The sequence below is a fragment of the Tyto alba genome, unplaced genomic scaffold (assembly GCF_018691265.1).
Source record: "Tyto alba isolate M040663 unplaced genomic scaffold, T.alba_DEE_v4.0 Super-Scaffold_16, whole genome shotgun sequence".
NCBI lineage: Eukaryota > Metazoa > Chordata > Aves > Strigiformes > Tytonidae > Tyto > Tyto alba.
Window position 1 is genome coordinate 7,930,276 of NW_024881278.1, and position 24,387 is coordinate 7,954,662.

Genomic DNA, 24,387 nt, shown 5'->3' on the forward strand with positions numbered 1-24,387 from the left:
TGAATGCATAGAGAATCCTCTCAAAGATGTCCTAATTTCTGGTAAGTAATCTTGATGATTGACTGTATCCTTCGTGTATATTTTTCATGAATTTTAAATCATAAAGCATAGTGCTGGCAACATAGTTTTTAATATTTTGGGAACTGAAGTTTAATGACATACTGTGAACATTGTATTTTAGAACTCTTCTGATAATTCCTTTATTGCTTTTGTATAATTTCAAGATACTGGCTTATTAGTTGTTTGTTGTACACTTTGCAGCTCAGATTCTGCTACTACCAAGTAATTGAGTAGCATTTCTTGTATATTCAACAGAACAAACTGATGAAACTACTTCAAAGGCTACCCAGTGGTGTTGTCAGAAGGCTGCATCGTGAGCGCTACAAGAAAATGACTTGGTTAACTCCTGTGCCTGATAGTCATAAACTTACAGATCAGGATGTTACAGACTTTGTAGAATGCATTATTCAACCTGTTCTTCTGGCTATGTTTAGTAAAACTGGAAGCCTGGAGGCTGCTCAAGCCCTGCAGAACCTTGCACTGATGCGTCCTGAATTAGTAATTCCACCTGTACTTGAGAAGTAAGTTCTGCAGAAACAACTTCCCTGTTCCCTTCCCAGCAAATAAATACGCCAAGCAGTCGTGTTAAATGATAAGCAATTTCCTTGCTGGGAATGAATGTTTGCAGTGAGAGGAGCTGTGAATACATACCTCTAAGCAATCACCTGAGTCAGGACAGGGCATGAAGGAGGACTTTGGTTTTTATTTTAATTAATTTGTTTGGTTTTTAAACACCTGGCAAACAGAATGGTTCTGGCAGCTGTTCACAGCCTGTGCAATATAGGGTAGTCCTCAGGCGGTTTGCATTTCTTTTGGCATTTAGTAGCAGATAGTGGATCCGTTGAAAAAGCAGCTTTGTAACCTTTATTCATGAGCCACCTTATTTGCCCAATTGAAAGCTAGTGAGAAGGCATATAAATGATGGTATTGTGTGTTTGTGTAGTAATAAGCATAAGTTTATGTTTTGAGTCAGAGAATGTTACAGTTACAGATTGTTTAAAATTACTGTCATAGGCAAATAAGTATGTGCCCATGTGAAATACTTACTTTGTACTATTACTAATGCCTTGGTCCCTGAAATTCAGAAAGAAAAATGTAACTCCTTCCTGCCCCAATGAAAAGGTTTCTTCCTAGTCCCTATCTGTGTTCCCCTTCCTATCCAATCTTTTGTACTTCAATAGCTCATACTGTAACAACAGTGGAAAAATGAGTTTGTCTTGAAGAGCCCTTCCCGAGTTCCATATTTTACTGACTCAAATGTTTGTAAAAACTTGATAAATCTGCTCTTATATGAAAACATTTGAAGCATAACAGTTCTGAGGAGGACAGCAATGGATGCCCGTATTGGGTATGACTACTTTTTCTGTTTTGAGAGCAGACTGAATGTCTGCTCAGTAGTTCAAACTATCATGGGTATGTTTGCTTTGGCTGCAGTTCCAAATTAATTTTGTTAAGTAGATGTAGGTCCTTTGTGCTTTGGGTGACAGAGGGGCAGGGGTAGCACTGTGACTGTAGTTTGAACTGTAGGTTATTGATAACAGTAGGAAGTGTTATGCAGTTTGCTAAAAAGTACTTGGGGGGCAAAAAAAAAAAAAAGGTTTAAAAATCACAGGGACTTAACAGATGTTTACAAAAAAGGTATGGACTTCAATGCAACATTAAGTAATATCCCTTATCTATTTAGAGGCAATCAGGTCTTTACACGTGCCACAAGACTATTACACTTTTAAGTGCACAGCTTTCATTAGCTTAAAGTTCAAATGTCAAAATATCATAATTATTAATTTAGGACTCCATGCAGTTATTAATTCCTATGCTGCAACTGCTAACAAATTATTTAATTCTGAATTGTTTGTGAACAGGACTGATCAAATGAAATGAGTGTTTTCTAATACAGCAATGTTCAGTGCATTGGAAAAAAAAATAGAAAAAAAAAAATTTGAACCATTGATTAGCTTGAATTTTTCTTGCAGAAATTTTGTACGCTTTCTGTAGAAAATAACTTGCACAATCCACTTTTTTTTGGGAATACTCTAGAAACATTATTGTTCCTAATATGACTGCACTTAAACTTTATAGAACATATCCTGCACTTGAGACATTGACAGAACCTCATCAGCTCACAGCTACTTTAAGCTGCGTAATTGGAGTAGCTCGTAGTCTGGTGTCTGGGGGGAAGTGGTTTCCTGAAGGTCCAACACACATGCTACCTCTGCTGATGAGAGCATTGCCTGGGGTGGATCCAAATGATTTCAGCAAATGTATGGTGAGTGTATAAATCTTACCTTTCTTTAATAGATAGCTAGCCAGCTAGTTCATTCTGAAAGCTTTTTTTTTAAATACTTGTAAAAGCGAGTAACTCATGTTTCCAGGAGTTCCTAGTCCAATTTTTTTTTTTTCACAGTGTTATTTGTAACAGGTTAATATTACAAGCCTCTAACTTAGAATAATACTTTTGGCTTGTCAGACAGTGCAGAGTGGATCTTTAACACCAGATTGTGATAAGGACTGTACTGACTTTAAAAAAAGTTAAATAGATGTTCCAAAGACTCCTGGTCTTTTAAGATCAGTAGGAAGACCTTTATCACTAGGTTTTCATTGAATTAGGTCCTAAAAGCCCAGATGTTCGGGAATCCATAATAATGGACAGTTCAAACAATGTAAACATTACAGGGCTTTTGTAATTTTGAGGTTCAGCACAAAGTAAATGTTACTTTACTCAGCAAACTGAGGGGGTTTTGCACAATGACTGATAAGTTTTATATATGAAATCAGACATAACAAAGTTTTGGGGTGACAGAATTAGGTTCTGGAAATTTTTTTAATGTAATGATTTGCTTTAGCTTCCATACTTCAATTGCAAAAGCTTTTTCATGTGTAGAATACAGTAATGCTTATTAAAGAGCTGTTTGCAACTCTCAACAGATTACATTCCAGTTCATTGCAACATTTTCTACTTTGGTGCCTTTAGTAGATTGTTCATCTGTATTGCAAGAAAGAGATGATCTTTCAGAGGTAAGTGCTGTGCAGTTATAAAAGCAAAACTGTAACAGCTTTCAATTTAATTTCTAGCAATGTAGTAATCTCTTCAGAACTGTTACAGGCTTGCTACTCTCTTGTATTTGTAAAACTATGTTAAACAAATGCAACAAAAGCTCGAAGATTTAGGCTCATGTTTGTTTCTGGTCAGTGTGGTAGAGCTGACATCATGCAAATTGGCCATGTATTCTTAGCATTGCTGCTTAGTGATAGGATCTTGTAGAGATAAGGTTCAATTCAAACAGTTTATTTTTATGACAACATTTAGCTGCACAAGACCCTGTGTAGTGGAACTTGACTCTGAGCTTGCCCTGCTTTGAGTAGGAGGTTGGACTATGTGGTCTTCAGAGGTCCCTTGTCATCTGAATTTTTCTGAGTCTAATAAAATAGCTGCTTTGTTACCATTAAATTTTTGAAACTTCTTGTCACCATAGATTATTAAGGTAACAATAAAGAAAAACAAAACAAGGCGGATGACTACAGTGTTGTTGTAAGATGTATATACATAATTTCTAGTTTAAAACTAGTCCAGGTTAGAATGAGGTGAAGGTACCTACTTGATTGTCTGGGAGACTCTGGAAGCAATTTAGTCTCCTGTCGTTGAAAACCTTGTATGTGTTAAAAAAAAACACCCAACCAACAAAAAAAACACAACAACCCCACCCCAAAAAAAAAAAAAAAACCTCAAAAAAACCCAAAACAACAAACCCCAAAATTATGTATTAATTTTTCAAAAAAACAGTGCACACTCTAACTTTTCAGGGCTGTTATCCTCCTATGGGAAACAATTTAAAAACACTCGCTCTCTTTAAGGTGTTGCTGCAGTCGTGCTTCTTTTTTCTGATTAAGGTTCTATTGCGTTCTCTTTAGATGATTGTTAATCTCTTCCAGTCAAGAGATATTAACGTCATTAGACAGTGAGCCTCATCTTCCTCTTCTGTGTTTTATCCTTTGCTGCCCCTTTGTTATTAGACATGCTCACCCCACCTGTTTGCTGCTGGGGAGTGCTCTTCATGTACATCTCTAGTTTCAGAGCTCCTTGCACTTAATTTCTCCAGCGTTGCTCTCATACTTTTTCACATGGCTAAAAATACAGGAGAGAATGCGAAATAGTTTTTGTTTCTCTACTTATCACTAGACTTCTGCTTCTGCTTTTGATACAGCAGTTCACGCATGGCTAGTGAAGCTCTATCTGCCATACTACAAATGAGGCAGCAGCAGCAGTGCCCACTGTGGTAGTTACAACTGCTGTGTAAGATGTCTTGTCCAATGCTAGAATACTCTTGTAGCTCAGAGAACAGCTGCTCGCTACAGATGGCACAGATTCAGAATGCTCAGCCTCTGGGAGAAGGTTAATTTCATTGCTTCAGAGCTGTACCACTCAAAAAATAAGAGGAATTTGTACACTGAATGTTTAAGGTAAGTATGTCAGCAGAGCCAAGTCTGCCACCACACTTGGCAGTTGCTGACCTCTTGCTGGAAAGGAGGATGAGTAAGAAGGCCACAGGTTGTAGCCATGGAGGCAGATCTCACCCTGAGGGGTTATTTGACTAAACATCTAAGTGAGGAAATTGGACGGGGCAGTGTAAAGAAAATGTAATAATTGTTTCATGTAGTGTACTTGGGTGTATACAAACTTTAATGGGAAATGTGCTGTAGTCCATATCACTTAAAAATTGGGAGTGTTTTTGAAGTATTTAATATAGGAATTAAAGTTTATATTATGTTTCCTTAAGAAGAGCCAACCTTTTGTGCTTCTTTTGCATCGGAAAACTGTAGGTGGAAAGAGAATTGTGCTCGGCGACTGCTGAATTTGAGGATTTTGTACTGCAGTTTATGGATAGGTAAGTAGGCTAAGGATAGGTGAAAGCTTGGCATGGAGAACTTAATACAACTTTGAAGTTCCACTTACTAATATGGTACTTACTGTATTTCTGTAGATGTTTTGGACTTATAGAGAGCAGCACTCTAGAACAAACCAGAGAGGAGACTGAAACTGAGAAAATGACTCACCTAGAGAGTCTAGTGGAATTAGGTCTCTCTTCTACTTTCAGTACAATCCTTACTCAGTGCTCAAAGGATATCTTTAAGGTATGTAGAACATGGGCTCTCCATCTAACTTTAAGAGGCTTAATTTTCTATTGTGAATGACTGGTGGCATTCAGATTCTTCCTTCCTTTATTGTCCTGTTGTGAACTTTCATGTTTAACCAAGGAAAGAGCTGGGAGACAAGTTGAGGACTTTGTCAGCTTGCTTGGCAGTTTTATGTACAGCAATACAGAGCTCTTGGTTCCTGATGCTCTCTTAGGAGAAATCATTCTAACAGCTTATTTTAGCACTTTATTTAACACATCATTTTAGGCCATGATTTTTCATGTCTTTTGATGGTAATGTTAACCTACCCAATCCCCTGTTTTCCTTTTTTCTTTCTCTCCCTACCACTTCTTCAGTGGGGCAAAAAAAGTTGTTCAGGGAGCCACGGGGCTATTGAGATAAGAAAAAGTATCTGGATTAAAGTAATTTGGGGGGAGTGGGGGTGGAGAATCCATGTTGTTACACAGAATCATTTTATAGATTGGGTTAACATATTTTAATGTTTACATTATATTACATATATACATGGAGATGCTAGGTTTAGTATATTTTGAACCATTGCACTGTACACCTTGGTATGATTTTTGTCTGGAATCTTTTGGTTAATGTAAGTCCTAAGTTTATTCTTTGTTATGAAGTAATTAATTTGTATTTTTCCTGATTGTTCATTATTAATGTAATTGTATGCAATTTACACTGTATATAATTCAGCTTGCATGCAAGGTATTGGATGGTAATAAATTTCTTTAAAGTATGCTGGCCACTTAAATAGTTGATAATTAATTCCTCCTTAGTGACTTAATTAACTAAGGGATGTTCTGGCTTTACATCAATTTCACATGTGAAATAGCATAGTTTTCTTTTCAAAGGACTGTTATTTATTTAGTAATAACTGTTTTTCTGTGTAGTTTTTCAGAAGCACCCCAAGCTTATGTCAGTCAGCAAGATTTATCTGACCTCTTTTCTTCCTCAAGTGAATATTTGATAAGTGTGTCCAGCTTAAGGCAGTGTTCCATTACGTCTCTAGTTAGAGCACTCAGTCTCTTTTGTTTTTCAACTCTTGGTGGTAGGGGAATGTAGACCTTCCTGTAGTTGTGTTATTTTAACGATAGTGGATGCTCTGCTGCATTTTCCAATCACACTGTGTTACTATAACTGAGTGGTGCAATAAAAAATAGTAATAATGATGATAAAAGTGAAAATCTGTGAACTGAAACTATTTTGACAAACCTTTTGTCACTGCTACTTCTGTAGCATCCTCTATTCTTCTGCTCAAGGCAATAGTTTTACAATTAGACATGGGTGTTGAATAGATTGCAGGCCACGTGTGCTGATAACATGTCTGAGTTTTCTCCTGAGCAGTTAGTATTCACATAAGTTTTTAATCTTTCTATTCTGTAGTACTGTCAGCTTTAACTGTGATGGTAGTTACATTTTTCTCAGCTTTAGGCATTCTACAGAACTGCTTTCTCTGTGTCTCTACTCTGATTTTTTTTTTTTTAATGTGAAATTGTGGTTACAGTCTGTTTTAAAAGAATACAGTATTATGTGTAGATGCTGCCTTCTGTGTAACATCAAACATTTTATGATACCTAGTTTTCTTATTAAGCAAAAGTAACCTTCATCTTTTTGTATTCATTTTTAGGTTGCCTTGGAGAAGGTTTTTAACTTTGCTGTTTCAAATATATTTGAGACAAGAGTTGCTGGACGAATGGTTGCTGATATGTGTCGAGCTGCAGTAAAAGTGAGAGAAAATGCTCTGACTTCACTTGATCTTCAGTTTAAAAAAGAAAAAAAAATACAACTGTTTTATTACATAAGATTTTTAATTTTTCATGTCAATGCAGGTGGTTCTTAATATTATGTCTTCTAAAATTGGATTATTGCATATAGCATGAGAGGTTAATTCACAGTCTTTTTCTTGCATTTATGTTAAATTGAGGTTTTACTGAGTGTTTAAAGGTTGTGAAGTCAGGCTGACTCTAGATTGAATTGGAGTTGGGATACAATCTATTAGTCTCTCTTTTTCAATAATGTTGTTAGAAGATTTTTATCAGTGTGTATGCCAAGTTCCGTCTCTTTTTAAATTGAACTATTTATGATGCTGTTTCCAGTGCCGCCCTGAGGAATCCTTGAAGCTGTTTGTACCACATTGCTGCAATGTTATAACTCACCTCACAGTCAGTAAGTTTATAAGATTTCTAGTGTTACTTGCTTTGGTTTGGGTTGACTTCTGTTAAACATGAAAATAATATTTAAAACTTCTGTGTGTTTTCCACAACTTCATTTCAATGACAGAAAATTAATTCTGTCCATTATTTTATCCAAAAAAAAACAAACCAAGGACTATTTATGTGTAATTTTAAGACAGAAATCTATCAGGGTACAGGAGCATGCTTCTTTAAAAATGTGGCTGTTCAAAATATCTCTGGACATTCCTTAATTTCTCAAAAAGTATTCAAGATGTTAAATTGACTAAAGTAGCTTCAAACTGGATGTGGGTACAGTGTGAATTGGAAGGTTGCAAGAGAAGGGTTGGGAGTAAACTTCTGGGATGTGAGCATCTGGTTTATGTTTTAATTTGCCTGGAAAACTTGCCTGCAGTATCATTACAGCAGTGCTTATCACTTGTTCCTCTAGATGATGATGTATTACATGATGAAGAACTAGATAAGGAGCTACTTTGGAGTCTCCAGCTTTTGTCAGAGGTATTGCAGAGAATGTTCTTCCTGTGCATGTATAGCATTGAATCCTGTTCAATGCCCTTGAAAGAATAAGAAAATAAACTTCTGCTATTAAAACAAAGCAAATGTTGAATGAATGACACTGCATAGCTTATTTTTCTTACTTAGCTTTAAATGGGACATCAGTGACTGCTGATTGAATAAAATAAATATACTGTGTGGAAGTGGGATAAAATGAAAGCATTTAATACAGTTATTGAGGGATAGAGGAAGAAGAGGGATCAATGCAGGGAAAAACAGAAGATGCTTTTGGAAAAGATAAATCCTTTAAAATTAATTTCAAAATGTATATGAGTAGTGCTTGAAAATTTTGAATGGGGTAGATAAGTAATGTATGTCATGGTTGTTGTGTGTTAATTAAATTTTTCCAACAGCAGTAGAAGTGGTAGTCCTTGTGCAAGTTCAGTCTTTAATTTGAATTCAGTGTGACATGCAGAATGAAATTTGGTACAGAATCAGTTGAGCCGTGTAATCCTCTCTTCAGTTCTCTAGAACAAAACCAGTTATGTTTACCTTTGAAATGCTTGTCTTTCCTATTAGATCACTCGAGTGGATGGAAAGAAGTTGCTACCGTACAGGGAGCAGCTTGGGAAGATACTGCAGCGAACCCTACATTTAACCTGTAAGCAGGGTTACATTCTGTCTTGTAACCTACTGCACCATCTTCTTCGTTCTGCTACACTTATCTACCCCACAGAGTACTGCAGTGTGCCAGGTGGCTTTGACAAGCCTCTTTCTGAATACTTTCCTATCAAGGCAAGGATTTTAATTTACTTAGGATTAGAGGATTTGACTTTCTTTTAAAAAAACCAATCATATACTTTATTATTTGTTTTTCTTTGGAGATTTCTGAACATAGGTAGCAGCAGTGGAAAGTGTAATTGAAAGATGCTTTGGGCTTTGAACTGTATAGCAAATTACAAATTACTTAAAATTATATTGGTAGCAGAAAATGAATCTTGACTGTTGTGATTAGTTTTATAGCATGACATTAGTGTTTTATGACATGTGTTTTACAATGATTGCATGACCACAATAATACAAAGAAAGAGTGCCTGCTCATTTTTCTTAATTTTGTAATGTGTGATGCATTTGAGACCCAGCCATTAAGTGCAGTGGTATAAATAGGTTTGGAGTTTAGGAGGAGAATTTTGCTGTTCACTTGAACTTAAATAGTCACAGGAAGCGTTGTTGCACTGAGACAGACAGCCTTTCATCTGCTGTTGTGCGTGAGAGCTGCAGCCTTTCCTCGTTCCTCTTTGTATAGGTGTTACCAGATATAACAAGTAACAGTGAGTGCATGGAAGAATGAGTATATTAGTGCATAACGAGTGCAAGAAAAGAGCTAGGGTATTTTACAGGTAGGCAGAATAACAAATGAACAGTGATTCTACACTGAGGTTGAGATAAAATGAAAGTAGAAGTGGCAATATTAAAAGTTACTGAATGTCAAGTAATATACTAGTCTGCTGTTAAGGCTTTGGGGTCAATTTACAGTGAACCAGTGCAACAGTTTTCAGCAGAAGACCTATTTGACTATAAAATTACATTTTGTTGAAAAGTGTACTTTTACATAACTTTACAACTGCACATCATCTAATGCTTGCTACTGAAAGCTAGTATGCTTTTTTATAAACTGATGGGAACGTCCAATTGGGCCAGCTACTCATTCAAACACAGAAAGATTTTAATTAAATGTCCCAACACAAAAATAGCAATCTTTTTTTTTTTTTATTTATTAAATTCCTCCCCTGAAATTGACAAAATTCAGAATTACTTTGCTGTTCCATCTATCAGTGGCTACTTCAGAAACTGTGTGTTCTATCAACTTCATTGCCATTAACAGCTTGATTTTGTCACTCACATGCTTCCTACCCTGCCCCAGTGCAAAACTGCAGTTCTTTCACTTTCTTAAGTAATATTCACAGAGAACTAGCCTGCTCTTCCAAGGAAGAGATGTAATAGCAGGCTACGTGGAATAAGCGTATTTCTGCAGTTCTTTGTACTTTTTGTCTGGTGAGATCAGTTGGGCATTTTAGGAACTGATGGTGAAGTGCTGAAATACTACCATGTAAAGCTGGACAAAGACAAGAAATGGAAAGTGAAGACTACAAAGGCCTATCTTTTAATTAATGTAGTCCTAAGCATGGTCTTCATATTTGAATATGAGTTAGTAATAAATACTGACTTTTCGAAATATTCAAGTGGTGTTAGTTCTTTAGCAAGTCTGAGCTCTTTGTAAGCCAAAATATAAAAAGTTGTCTTTGTTATGGGATGACCTAGAATTGTATGGAAAGTACAACTTAAAATTTAGTTTCTTTTTTTTATTTTTTAAAATGAAAGTATTAAGTTTCCATATTGTGCTTCAAAACTCAAGAGGTATTATTAAATGGGCTAGATGTTCTCTATAGGAGTATTAAAAGTCTGAGTTATACTTAAGAATATTGCTGAATTTGTATCCAGCCAAAGGAATAATAAAGTTATATTTCAATTAGACTAGTACAGTCCTCCTTCTTTTAGTCTTTTCAGGTATGTGTTATTTTCCAGGCACACGTAGACATTATAGTAGGTAGTAGAATTTTGATTTGGTTTTATTGTGTTCTTGTGTTTGATTGTTTTTTGGTTTTGTGTTTTTTTGTTTTTTTTTGCCTGGCGTTGTCAGGATTACTGCTTTACAGCAGTAGCTAGTTCATGTGTTTGGGCTTTTTCAGTAATATTAAATGCTGATTTTTAAAAAAGACAATTAGCTTCATAATTTGATTAATAAGAAATGTCTTTCTTTACTGTAGGACTGGGGTAAACCAGGTGACCTGTGGAACTTGGACATCCAGTGGCATGTTCCCTCATCTGAGGAAATAAACTTTGCTTTTTATTTGCTGGATACTTTTCTTCAGCCTGAGCTCACCAGACTAGAGCACTATGCAATTGGAAAACTAGAAATGTCCAGGTTAGTGGTGATACATAGTATGGAGAAGGTGCATTTATCCACTCATATCTGTTTTAAGTAGTTATTGCAAATCATACTGGCACTGCAAAAGTTAAGGAGTTACACTGTCTTCAATATTATTCCAAGATTTCCAAGACTGTTAACTCTTAAGAGTACATGTAGCTTAGAAGTGCATTTCATAAAATGAATAACATCATTTTGAACAGAAATGCTGTTTGAAAAAGAAATCTGAAGACACTTTGTGTTGGTATAAAGACTTTTCTGTTCCAGGAATTTTTAAAATACATGCAACAAATTATGGTTTCCATTTAACTGTAGTCAGCAATAAAAAAGCTCTTCCTCTGGACTCTTGTCTTGTTATTTTGGCACAACCATTTGTGTTCCTAAGCTATAAAGTGGAATGCACAACTGATTTGGCTTGGAAATCTGCTTCTTGCCACTTCCTTACTACAAGTAAACAGATTCAGTACATGGTGTGTCCCTGCAAAAAGTGGCAGTGTTGAAACTGACGAGGTAATGCAGAGTCAGTGGCATAACAAATAGGAATGGAGGCAAGAATACTGCTGCCCAATGTTGTTTAAATTCTGATAATGTGAAACTGTGGCTTCATGAGGATTGTTTCCTAAGGACAGGGTAATCATGAGTTTAGTATGTGCTAAAGCATTCACAAGTATCAAATAGCTAAAGCTGTTTACAAGCATTAAATCTCAAACGTTCTTGTATTTCTCATGTGAAAATTTCATGTCCTTGAAGCTATATATATTTCAGTTGTTGTTCATGGCATGTGATGTTATACCTCGTGTTTTAAAGTACAGCCCTACATGAAACACTATGGTGTAACACTTGCAAACATTTTCGTCAGACCAAGCTCCTACTTTTTTTTTTTAAATCTGAAAAAGAGAATCTATGCTTGACAAAGCAATGCCACCGAACTGCAATCAGAAAGTATACTTAGACTAAAAGAAAAAAGGATGTGCTTCCTATTTAAGTCTTGGGTTTATTTGTGGGGTTTTTCTTCTTTTCTTTTTGACACCATGTATGTAAAGCTGTTAATTTATAACAGAATTGGACTTTGATTTGGTTACGACTTCACTGTGCTACCAAACAAATAAGTGGTGGTGAGTTGGGAGAATTCAGCCAAGTGTGTGAATTGAAAATTAAATTGGAAGGCAAGAGAGCAAACCTACAACAGTAGAGAATGCCATTAGTTGCTGAGGGAGTAACAGGTGTGAATAAATGGGATACTAGATGAGCCTACTACTACTCTGAATTGCAACATTACTGGACCTTGAGTTCTTGTCAAATTTTTTTTCCAGTATTCCACTAAGTAATAATGGAAAATCAAATGTTTTTGATGTATTTAGGAGCTTCAGAGTAAGATTTTCTATTACAAAAGATAAAACAAAAAATTCTGACAGTCTTTGAACACACCTATTTAGAATTGATGAGTAATGCTTGAGTACCAAAAGCTATTCAGTTAAGGAACCTCATAAGAGGGTTGAAATGAGTTATTTTACAAATCAAACTACATACCACAAAGACGAGAACAAAGGGCAAATTGTCTAACTATATACTATAGGCTACTACTTAAGATGAGATGGCTTTAAAAAGAATTCCTTAATTCTCTAAAGTAACGCAGAAATAACTTGTTCACTTTGTTGCATTATAATTTATCTTCAGACTGTAAATAATCACTCATAAAGTAAGTATTCCCTCATCTTACTCATAATAGGAAGGACTTTTCTTGGCCTTGGGGTGAGGAATTATTCCATGGGTTTTATCTGAAATTTAGATAAAAATCTTCAATTTGGGTGGATGAAGCTGTTTTGATATTAGGTTATCTCATCTTACTGAGGTTACTTTCACAGTTTCAGAATATAAGATCTCCAAAAGAAGTTGTTCAGAAAACTGAGTTGAATGTTGGAATTCTGTAATAATAGAATTAGGTTGGATCAAAAAAGCACAGTTTGATCTCTGTTGTGCTTCCTTTTGTGCTTAGTACTGATACAGATGAAAAAAAAAGCTTTTATAAAACTTCACAAAAAAGATATGATTTATCACTTGTATATTTTCAAGCATTTGACATATAAGTAATCAGGTTTTCTTCTTTGTTTAGAGATGATGTGCAGCAATGTCTTGCTATAGTGCATAACTGCTTGATTGGTTCTGGGAATGTTCTGCCTCCCCTGAAAGGAGAAAGGGTGGCTCATCTGTAAGTAAAATTTGGTTTTATATCCCAAATGTTCTTGGCAATTATATTACTTCAAACTGTTTTTTTAGCGCTTTCTTATTGCTGTTACCACACAACTGCTTCTAGTGGTTATTTGTAAGGAACTCTTATTCTAGTATAAAGATACAGAAATTTGAAGTAGCGATTTACAGAAACACTTGAGTACTTAAAACATGAAAGAATATTAAGCTTTTTTATGCGAGACTCTGAAAATGTTTAAAGAAGGTAGGTGATGGCACTGCATTTGTGATGCTACTTTATGTAAAGGAGAGGGAAGCTAGGCATTTACTCATGTGTTTCCTCTCCTCTAAAAGAAGCCTTCAGACCATAGTGCACTGCCATCTTACTGCTGTTCCTGTCACCCTGAATGAGTAAAGCCATAAAGATTCTGGACTTCTTGCATGCTGTCGTCTTATATTCAAGTAAAAAATAAGTCCTGTTTGCATGCTCAAACCCCTGTGAGTAATGCAACAGCAGAACCTGGCTATTGGTGCCAGCATACAGTAGAACTCTAGTAGAAATGTTTGAGGAAACTTTCATTTTGGAAGTAATAGGAACTTTGTTGCATTACAGCAGTTCAGGCTCTAAAACAGAGTATTTTTTTTAATAGAGGGGTTTGTTGCTTTAGCTTTGACTTCTTTGAGAAAGTATGTTGAAATATTAACACGGGGGGAACTTGTGAGTTTGATCGCGGTATTCCTGTTGCTATATATTATTTTCAAGATATGTAGGGTTTCAGTTAAACTTATGGCTGCAGTCTGTGCTTGGTGATACCAAGTTGTTGCTGAGGTTTTTTTGCCCAAGTGCCGGCTACTAAAAGTGTGAAGGAGCATTGATACAGTCTCAACCGCATTACTTCAGGTGCCTAGCTTCTGTGAGCTTCCTGTACAGTGGGAGAGGCTCCTTTTCAGTGTTTGTTAGAACATTTGTTAAGCTGGAGAGCTTTGTAGAAGCCATCTTTGACCATTGCCTGTGTAAGAAATTCAGGGAAGTAATCTGTTAGTTATAGAGGCAGTGCAGGGCATTCAGGCTGATTATGACTATCTTATAAAATAAGGACTCCAAAGTCTTTCAGGAGGCCTTGTCTGTTCCTGTACCAGCAGTGTGCTGCAGGTCCGTATTGGGAAAATGTGGGAGTGTGTTAGCATGGCTTCGTGATTCAGCCTGAATCCTGCCCTGGCATCTGTTAGGCAGCAAGCACTAGACACTTGGAATTCATGTGGCACATGGGTTCAAGGACAGAGTTTCAGGTGTTGGTCCTTCAAAGGTGGAGGATTTTTTGTTCTTGGATGCCTTAAACTTCAAAATACAAGGCTACCTTGGCTCAAAGAGTTTTTAACAACTTAAAAAAAAACCCCAAAATTTTGTTCTAGCTCTAGGAATCCGTTAATCAATGAAGAAACACCTGTGTAAGAGTAAGGAGTTTTGTACCCTTGTCTAGGCTGTCTGTCAGTAACTGAAGCTGCACTTTGTAGAAGAAAGTCCTCACCACCTGTGAGGAAGAGTGAATTGCAGTTGTTGTTAGGAGGTGTTCATGCAGACTGTCTCTGGTTTTGTTTTGGTGTGGGGTGTTTAGAATAACTTTTTATATTGCTGGGCAAGGTCATGTAAATTGTTAGTGTACGGATTAGGACATTATTGTATAACCAACTTCTAAATTACTTGTATACTATACGGAAGATTTGCTTCATTCTGTTAGTCATCTGTGCTGCCTTATTAAATATAGACAATTTACATGAGAACATGCTGAAGTCAATTTGTTACTAAAGAAATAAAAATTGGACTTTTCTCACATAATTTGCATTTTGGAACTCACTAGTTCGTTCTACTAAATGTCTGCAGAGCTTCAGAATCCACAATTATCTGGTTTTGGACAGACTTTATGCATATTGATGAAACATTTTCTGCCCGCTGTGAGCAGGTCTTACATCCAAACTTTCTTTACAATTAAGGCTTTCTAAAATAGTAGTTAAGGCAACTTATCTTTTCGGTGACTTTACACAGGACTGGAATTTGCCCGCCGAAGTTGAATTCATTTTAAGTAATACTTAGTTCCTATTCTTTGTATGATTTGAATTGCCACAAATGGAAAATGGATTTTTAATGGAGAGAATCTGAGGGAAATAGAGTGTGTTTGTGCACAGCAGTTTGCATTTTGGCCTAGTAAGGTGGACTAAATTCTTAAGGAGATCTTGTTGCGCCACATATCAAATAAATGTTAGATCCCTCTCAGTTTATTCAGGTTAGCAATAATAGTTATAAAGGCCAATATCAATTTAGTGTCTTGAGACATAAGGCTGAGTTCATCCATCCAGGACAGATGGTGTTCATTCTAGTGATGCTTCTTCTGAAATGTGTATTCTGTTTTAATGGGTTACTGCATGTAAACAAGGGGACCAGAAGGGAATTATACCAAGAAGGAAGATGTCCTCTCCACTGCCTTACTCCCTCCTCTTCCTTCTCTAATGAATAACTGCAATAGTTGTAATTCAGGAGTTATCTTTTGATTTAAAAAGCTGTATGAAACAGCTTCCTGTGAATACTGTTTTCTGTCCCATATGTCCATAAAATTACACTGTTTGAATGTAGGAGGGTGACTTTTGATGAACTTGCTATAAAAGCAGAAAAAAAGTTTTATTTTAATTGTTATTGTGAATTTCTGGGTTAATTTTCTGTTAGATAGCAGTTTACATTCCCAAGCTGGTTCCTGTTATATATAGTGGGAATGCACATAAAGCACTCAGACTTGAAACTGAAGGGCTTTTAGTAAAAGTATCTAAGTCAGTTACCCAGAACACCCTTATTTTAAGTACTGTGTATTCACAGTTAATACTTACCACTGGTGGTGATGATATTCCCTGTCCTAAAATGTCAGTATGGGAATATTTTTGAATGCAGGTATTGGTAACTTTCTTGATACATTTAAGTTAGAAATATACATGTAGAATTTTTTTTAAAAAGCTGGCACAGGAGATTTCTTGTCAGATACCTCCTATGGCACTTAACTCCAACAGCAGCTGATCACACACCAGGTAGTTCAGCATTGTTATTTGTGCTGGCTGTAAAGTAGAGCTGAGCAAGTGTACCTGCTAAATTTTCCTTCATCTTCGTGGTTAAGGATACCTGAAGGTTCTTGCCCAGAAAGACAGATGATGAGTATTTGTTCCTTTATGATCCTCTAGCCTGCTCACTGAATGAAAGTCACATAGATGGTGGAGAGCTTGGAGCTACGCAGTTTGAATCTCAGCAAAAGCAATATGTGGCTAGAATAAGCTTTAAAACTTTGCATGTAGCGAGACTGTGAACTACATACAGTGGTTCAGTTAGTACTGTGAACTCGTAGTCTGTATGCAGGATGTTCCTTCCACAAAGATGCTTTTTTCCCCCAAACATATGGGGCTTATTTTTTCTGCGTGACAGCTGAAAGCTACCCGCAGATCTTGTTTTTGGGGTCTGTTTGAAATCTTGCTTGGGTGACAGGCAGGGGCAGGCAGTGTCAGGAATGAAGGAGCAAGGCTGCTGCCTTCGTTAGGAGCAGGCTGTAACACCATGAGACCACTGTACCTCATTTGATCATTAATTTAAGTGACTCGGTCGTAATAGTGAGTAGTACAAAGCAAGATGACTTGACTGAGAGAAGAAATAAGGGTTTTTTGCTTAAGTAATAGGGAAAACTAATTATGAAAATTACATATTGACTGTATATCACAGATGTCACAAGCTGGCCAAATGCTTATTTTCTTACTGGTTGTCATAATTGACCTGTGTTGTTGCATAAAATTGCCATGCATGAAATGCAAGGTTTGAGGTGGTTTTGATGGATGAATTTTAGATCACGGTATTATATAAACATGGTAGTCTTCTAGAGGGATGAGAATATAACAACAGCTATGAGCAGTTTTTTGGGAGAAGAAAGTGAGTGAATCTGGATTGAAGTTCTAAACCTTTCTGCTTTAAAATAAATTGCAGAGATGAATGCATGAGACTGCTTTCTGATAATATGGTAACTACTGGCAGCTGCTTGGTGTTTTGTTGTTACTGTAATTCTTTTGAAGGTACTTCTACAGCAGGAAAATAGAGCTGTTGCAAATATAAGATCTCTTCACTAGTTTGGAGACTACTACATTTTACTGTAGCAGTACTTATAACCCAGGATTCTGTTTTGTTTGATTATAGATGGTGTATTACAATTCATCAATGTAATTTTTTTGAAATAATGTTTGAAAGTGTGTTGTACTGTTCACTTACAGAAACTTTTCAACTTGAAAAGTTTTGTTAGAAGTCACTTGGTCTGTTTCTGTGGACTTCTATTGAGTTCTTCAGTGTGAAACACCTGAAAGTACCCAATAATTTCAAAACGTCTGTCTTCATTTCTCCTTATTAAGAATAGACTGGTTTGTGTCTTGGCAGTTTGTGTTTATTTTACTTATCAGATTTGGAAAATAGATTTTCTTCTTGAATAGTTAATATACAAAGTTTTTTTCTGTTGGTTTCTTTTTTTAATTTTTATTCATTAATAAAGCTGAAACTGAATAAAATTCCTCAGCACTGATCTGCTATGTTCTCCTTGTTAGACAGAATCAAATCAGGCCCTTTATTTTTGTGGCTTAATAAATACTGGTTAAGAGTAAAGATTTCAGAACTTCTGTTGATCTACAAGTGTGTACATTGGCACAAGCCTTCTTGAATCTGCTGTCAATTAGGTTAATGTTTCCATGTCGATTCATTAGTTTCTTGTATTCTTTTTCTTTTCATCTTTTGATGACTGGTAGTCTCCAAATTGAAAAGTGATGTGTTCAGTACAGAGAACACATTGTTAAAATGACCAGTTCTTGGCTTGGGTATACACTGTGTGTACGTACACGCACTCGGGATACATATCAGCATAGCTGTTGTAAAGTGCTTGAAGAGTGATTTCCTTGTTTAGTGAATGTGAGCATAAATGGTTTAGGTTTCATAATACTTCAACTTTCATAGACACGAAGCAGTTCTTATGTGTAGTTTGTGATTTCTGTGTGTTCCCCACCCCCAATTTTGGGAGCAAAATTTCCATGTGTTTCACATGAATTACATAAACAATCTATATTCTTCTGAAAAATCCTGTCATAGCTCATGCTATTTTAAATGTTTAGCGTTACTGTGAATGTTTCATACATGAGCAGGTGTTCAGGGAGGAGATAGGCAGTTCAGTAGAAAATAAATTTCTGCATAGTCCATGCACAAATAAACTGCATAATGGAAACTTGTCAGAATTTAAAAGATAGTTAAATTTCAGTAGGAAATAGAACTTCAGTAAATGTCACTTGGTGTTGACTTTTTATTTCTTAGCCTGTAAGTGGCAAGGAATTTAAACTTCATCTTCCGTGGAGGATGAATGAATTCTCTTCTGAAGTGCCAGGCATAACAAATGAGTAGAAAACTCTTTCATGACTCAATAGTGTATATTTACATTATTACTTCATATGGTGTTCTTCATCTTCAGTAGAGATGCCATTTATTTCAGGTGTGTTCTGTGAATTACTTTTTTAATGCAAAATGTATAGTTAAAAGGGGGAAGGATAAAAGGAGTCAAGGCTGCCAGAGGTTGTGAGGAGCAGTCCTTTGACAACAGTAGTCTTTTGTGGCTGAACTAAGATGTTCAAAGCCCTAGAGTCAGAGCTGTAGTGAATTATCCTGACATAGTTGGGGAAAAAAGGAATACACAGATGTTTCTGCACCTGTGGGAACACAATGTAATGATTGCTTTGTGCCATGGGATATGTGCAGGTATACTTAAAGCTTGTGTGCACACAGTCTACCCTTTTCCTGAAGGGCCACTGTAACTGTAAGTGGTATCAATGTCCTTTTGTTATGATGACTCTAATGGTGTGCAAATCAAGATTATTTCAAATGCAGACAGTGTAAAGCTCTCTGAGGTTGAGAAATCTTTCACTGATGTTGAATTCTCCTTCCCATCCTTTCAGCCTGCTTATTAACGAGGTTACCCTAAGCAGCTGATTTAGGGAAGCAAAGACATGGTTGCTCAGAGAACATCCATTTTTTGTCTCACTGTATTTAAGAATACAGCTTGGTTAGTTAGGATGCAGTATTGCTTTACTCTTGCTACAGATGTTGGTAGGAGCTTTCTAAATGTCCTTTCGCTGAAGGTGTTCAGACTACAGGTCGAGGATAAGACCACTTCATTTAAATGTGTAAGGATGTGATATGGTATGCTGAGGGGCAGGGCTAGCTAACCTCTCTTGGCATCTCCAGGAAACTTCCCAGCTCTGCTGGGGGAGCTGCACACAGAAAAGGAAACAGTTACTCCTCCACGGTGAGTAACCCTGTTTTCTCCTTGTTCACCTTCCAACTGTTGTCTCTTAATCTCTTATGTCAAAATAGGTTGATGCAGCCCTTGATCTAGTCCTTAACATGGCACGGGTTTGGTTGGGTTTTTTTTTTTTTTTTTTGCAATTAGAAAAATTTCCTCTGCAATTGGTTCAGTGGAGTGATACTAAAAGTTACTTGTTTCTGAAAAGCTGTATCTGATTGCTGAACTGTCCTTACATACTGAGGAATACGTGCACGGAGACTTGAATCAAGTGCTCTGCAAAATGTCTGGAAGTTGAAAAACATAGTGCATCAGTTTTTCTCAAAGAAAGATGCTTTAGTTTATGCACTGTGGCAAATAAGGGAATGAATTCTTCAAAGTTCTGCTTAATTGGGATTTCTGTTCCAGCTATAATTTTGGATGTCATTTGTTCATAAGTTTTCTTGGAAATTTGTGTTGAAAACTTGGTATAGAATGAAGCACAGTATTATTTATACATTGCATGAAGCATTGTTGTGAGAGTCTTGCTATCAGTATTGACTGAAGTTAAGAAAAACATTTCATGCCTCTTAGTTTCCTCTGGCTCAGTGGCTGACACTTGCAATGCTGATTATTACTAGCATGGATCTTAGTTTGTGGACCAGCTATACAATTTTGTTGCATTTTGATCATAATATTTTCATCCCATTAGTAGCCTTGTTGAAATAAATGGTTCTGCCTGTGGAGTTATGTCATGGTGAGCATCAGGACTATACCAGGCTAGTTCTTGATTACTGGATGCTATGTGTTGAGTTGTTACTCTTGGTTTGCTCAGGAACCTGAAGCGTAGAGAGAGCTTGCAGTGTTGTTTTTCCTTTGTTTTAAACATTAGAGATTTGGTTTGGAACTTGGCTAGCTGGCAAAGAACAGCTGAATGCATTTTGCTGGGAATGGGAGAGCAGCATGAAGATACGTAATCTTTCTGTAGACTATTTGAGGGAAAACTGGGAAATTGCACTTCAATTTTCCTTGCCTCATAAGTCGGAAGGCCTTATGTGAACTTAATTTGTGTATTCATCTCAGGGGAAACTGGTTAAGGGTAAAAATACATTAAAATACTTTAGAAAAAAATTACTGCTATGAGCTCATTTACGTATCAATATATCCAGCATACTGTACAAAAATAAAAATTGCTTAATCTAACAATCTACCTGAGATTGTTGGATATATCTGTTACTTGTTTTTAAGAAGTAATAGTATTTGGGATGGGAAGGTTCACACACACCCCCACACACACCCCCACCCAACACACGCACACATCGATGTTAGGTGCAGAAATATCCCCTCTCTGTATCTTCCCAACTGGAAAGATCTGATCTTGAAGAAATGCATAGCAAACACTTTCAAAGTCAACCATGTAGATGATTCTAAAAGAGCACGTGTGTGAGACGATAAAAATGTTTGTTTGTTTATTTAGGACCAAAGTACTGGGTTGATGTTGGATATTTTGGAAATTGTATTAGTGGTCATGTTGTATCTTAAGCACCTATGCCAGTGCTGAGGTTTTTGGCGGGGGGGGGGGAAAGTGCGAAGAGTTTTGGAATGCCTTATTTTCAGGTTAACCTAGGGCTACCAGAAATACGAGGAAAATGAAATTAATGTTTCGCTCTTTGATATCTAAATCAATTAAGAAAAAGATGTTTCAGTTTGACTTTTGTTGCAGATGTGACTCTTAAAAGGGTTGTGAAGTCAGTTTACCTAATTTTTGGTTGCAAGTTTTTTCCTTCATCTAATCAGCACAGTTATTATTTTAATGTGTTTACTTTTACAGGAGAAACATGACCCTTATTTCTGGTTCTGACAGAAGTCTGCCATTGCCCGAATTCTGAAAATTTATTTTAGTATCTCGTAGCGCATGCTCAGATATAGTATCTGTAGTGTTTTCTGATGTGTTATTTAGCATTTGTAATAGGAGTAGATTCACATTGCTTCACTTAGCTTGCTTCGTTCTGATTATACTGTCAATGCAATTTAATGTGAAGATGATTTTAATAGAGATTATTTGCTGATACTATTTGTTTAATATAATACACTTGTGTATTTTGTCCTTGAAATCTTGAATTTGTCTACCCTAATGTTTTAGGGGGTGAGATTGTAGATTTAAAAAAAAAAAAACAAACCAAAACTATACAGCCAAAACAAAAAAGCCACAGATCTACGTAGGATATGCTCTTGCATCTTTTAAATTCATTGGCATTTGATATCTGAGTCTGTATTTTTTTTTTTTTTTTTTTGCCATGGTTACATAAAAGCAAATCCACAAATACTAAGAATTAACTTTTAAAAAACTATTTTGGATAGATAAGTTTGACCCAAATCCTGAGAGAAGCATGGTTTTCTTCTTTGGTATGGTTATTATTGCTATACGAAGGTCACTGTTGAATAGGACTTCTGTAGATAATGGCTACATTTCTTTATAAAGAAAGGTCCAAAGTCATAAAACCTTCATCAGCTTAACTTGTTAGGTAAGGGTTCTGCCTCAGCAGACAAATTCACCTGTCCTTCCTGGACTAAGACAACTAGGAGCCACACTTGTTTTGATGAGTGTGTTCATAGGTTTGACTATGAGACCAAATCTCTGGCTGTTAAACAGAACTGATAAGGTTCTGTTAAATGAGAAATTGATTCCATGTTCAAGGTGGTGTCCTTAGGGTGTACTTGTCTCTGACAGTCTGTCCCATAGGTGTGGTTGATTTATAGACCTTAGAGCTCAGGTGTATTGTTAGTAAACCCAAATATTTTTGATTCTACTGGCATGAAATTTAACTTTTTAAAATGAATTAAATACCAGTGAAATTCCCATAGTCAATGATTTCCATCATGTGTAGTAATACTTGTTTTGTTTTCATTCAGGGTCCCAAGTCTTGTGTCTTTGGAAGAGACCAAACTGTACACTGGTGTTGAATATGGTGAGTAGATGCTAATTCTGTTCAGACAGGTTCTAAGTGTTGATTTAATTCTTTTTTTTTTCTGCTGTAAAAACAGTAGGTTCTTCTCGAGACAATAATTTTGATTCTTCTTTTTATATTAAATGAGCTTTTTTGGCCAACACAGAAGTTCTTGTGTACACACTGTTTCATCTTTAGCGGTGGTATATAACATATACATCTGCTGCAGTAATATGGCTGGGAATGGGAGCTCAGATCCAGCCCCCAGGTCAGAGGGCTTGGACTCTTGTACTTCCATGCAGATGAGAGGTGCAGGAAGCAGCATCCATCACCCAAGGACTGCACTGAACAGACAGAATGAATCAAGGCATAACCTGCGAAAGGATCTGACAGTTCCATTAGAAGAAAACTGCATTTTTCAGGCATTGTGTGGATTCTTCACCATCTTCCAAGTGAAGATGGGCTATTTAAGTAAAGAACTGAGGCACACAGTAACTCCTTACTGAACTATTAAATGGTTTTAGGTGCTTTAATACTACTTTGAAAATCTGGTCCATTAGTTTGTCAGTGGTGAGTTTTGTAGCCATACAATAGAGAATGGGTGTTTATTTAGTGATCTTTTGCAGCAATTAAGACTTGTTTAAAACTTTCCAAGGAGACTGCTTGTGTCATTGATCTTTTCCTCTTCTGCTTTTTTTTCTTGTTTAGATTGGGAATGTATATTCCCTTCCATGTATTCAAGGGGAGTAAACCCCTAGTCTTTTAGTGGCTTGATCACCTGATAGATAAAACCTTTATTCTATTGACTTTTTTTATGCTGCTTAATGTTTTACTCAGTTTTCATATGCTAAATAATTTGCCTCAATCTGTGGTTAGAAATGAAGCCAACTGCCAAGAATGCTATGTACCTATGAAAAAACGTACTGTTAACTTGGTAAACAAAAGGCCCTATGAGAGTGGTGTCCCAGGGTATAACAAGATAGTGATTTTTATAATGATCCACATAGCCGTTTCTGAATAGTTTGCTCTGGCTTTCTGCTGGTTTATTTATCTATAAATTGCTTTTTGTGCTATTGTATAATAAAGAGAAAATGTTTATTTTTTAATAGATTTATCAAGAGAGAATTATCGAGAAACAATTGCAAGGGTTACAAGGAAATTGCTGCGTAAGTTTAACTACTCCTCTATCTAAAGTATTGTGTTGTGCTTTTAAGTATAATTTTATAGATGAGAAATTTTTCATTTACATTGCCTGTAATTCTTAGATTTAAGATTTGTATTGCTAATTTTTTTAAGTTCTTTTTCCTGTCTGATAATTTATCATTTTTCTTCCACTTGCAGGCTATATACTTGATAATTCAGAAGATGATACCAAGTCTTTATTTCTAATAATAAAGGTACACTTATACTTTGTAATACTTAAGACAAGATTAGTTGTTTTTCAGAATAATCACTCTTTTTCATCTTTTTACAGATCATTAGTGATGTTTTACAGTTCCAAGGTTCTCACAAACATGAGTTTGATTCACGATGGAAAAGCTTTAATCTAGTGAAAAAATCAATGGAGAACAGGGTCAGTGATTTTTTTTTTTTTTTTTTTTTATTATTATTGATAAAGCTTAGGGGAGGGATGGAAATAGTTCCCAATGTTCAGAAAGGCTGTTCTCATTTTTTCATTATTGTCCTAATCAGTTTTCATACTTCTGAAATCTAATACCTTGGAAAGAATATTGTTTTACAGTGCTTTTGTACCTTTATTTGGTAATCTTATGAGTAAATAGCTTAGCATTTCTGAACTGTAGTAACCCTTGCTTTGCATATATCCTTGGCCCACAGTCTCAGGTTTGGCTCCATTCTGGTCCTTGTTAACTGAGAAATTTCTGTGACCAGAGCTTGCTTTTGCTTACAGAGTAATAGGCAAATAAATAACTTAACAAAGGAAAAAAAATGAAGGTTGTGTGCCAAGAAGAATTTCAACATGATGTTTGCCGGTTTCTAGAAGGAAAAGAGTACATGGGGAATTCAATCAGTACAAA

The 24,387-nt window shown here is 36.1% G+C and overlaps 1 protein-coding gene across 2 annotated transcripts in view; it reads left to right on the plus strand.

Annotated features, from left to right (window-relative positions):
• The window catches only part of PSME4 (proteasome activator subunit 4), a 70,012-nt gene that overhangs the window by 21,421 nt on the left and 24,204 nt on the right, over window positions 1-24,387 (plus strand). For both annotated transcript variants that reach the window (XM_032989310.2, XM_032989309.2), the window contains exons 10-24: window positions 316-581; window positions 2,140-2,326; window positions 2,986-3,075; window positions 4,879-4,943; window positions 5,040-5,190; window positions 6,839-6,937; window positions 7,308-7,377; window positions 7,834-7,901; window positions 8,478-8,693; window positions 10,727-10,884; window positions 13,001-13,096; window positions 22,317-22,372; window positions 23,461-23,517; window positions 23,693-23,748; window positions 23,826-23,924. In XM_032989310.2, coding sequence (XP_032845201.1) covers window positions 316-581; window positions 2,140-2,326; window positions 2,986-3,075; window positions 4,879-4,943; window positions 5,040-5,190; window positions 6,839-6,937; window positions 7,308-7,377; window positions 7,834-7,901; window positions 8,478-8,693; window positions 10,727-10,884; window positions 13,001-13,096; window positions 22,317-22,372; window positions 23,461-23,517; window positions 23,693-23,748; window positions 23,826-23,924 — 1,734 coding nt within the window. The remainder of the gene's footprint in view (window positions 1-315; window positions 582-2,139; window positions 2,327-2,985; window positions 3,076-4,878; window positions 4,944-5,039; window positions 5,191-6,838; window positions 6,938-7,307; window positions 7,378-7,833; window positions 7,902-8,477; window positions 8,694-10,726; window positions 10,885-13,000; window positions 13,097-22,316; window positions 22,373-23,460; window positions 23,518-23,692; window positions 23,749-23,825; window positions 23,925-24,387) is intronic.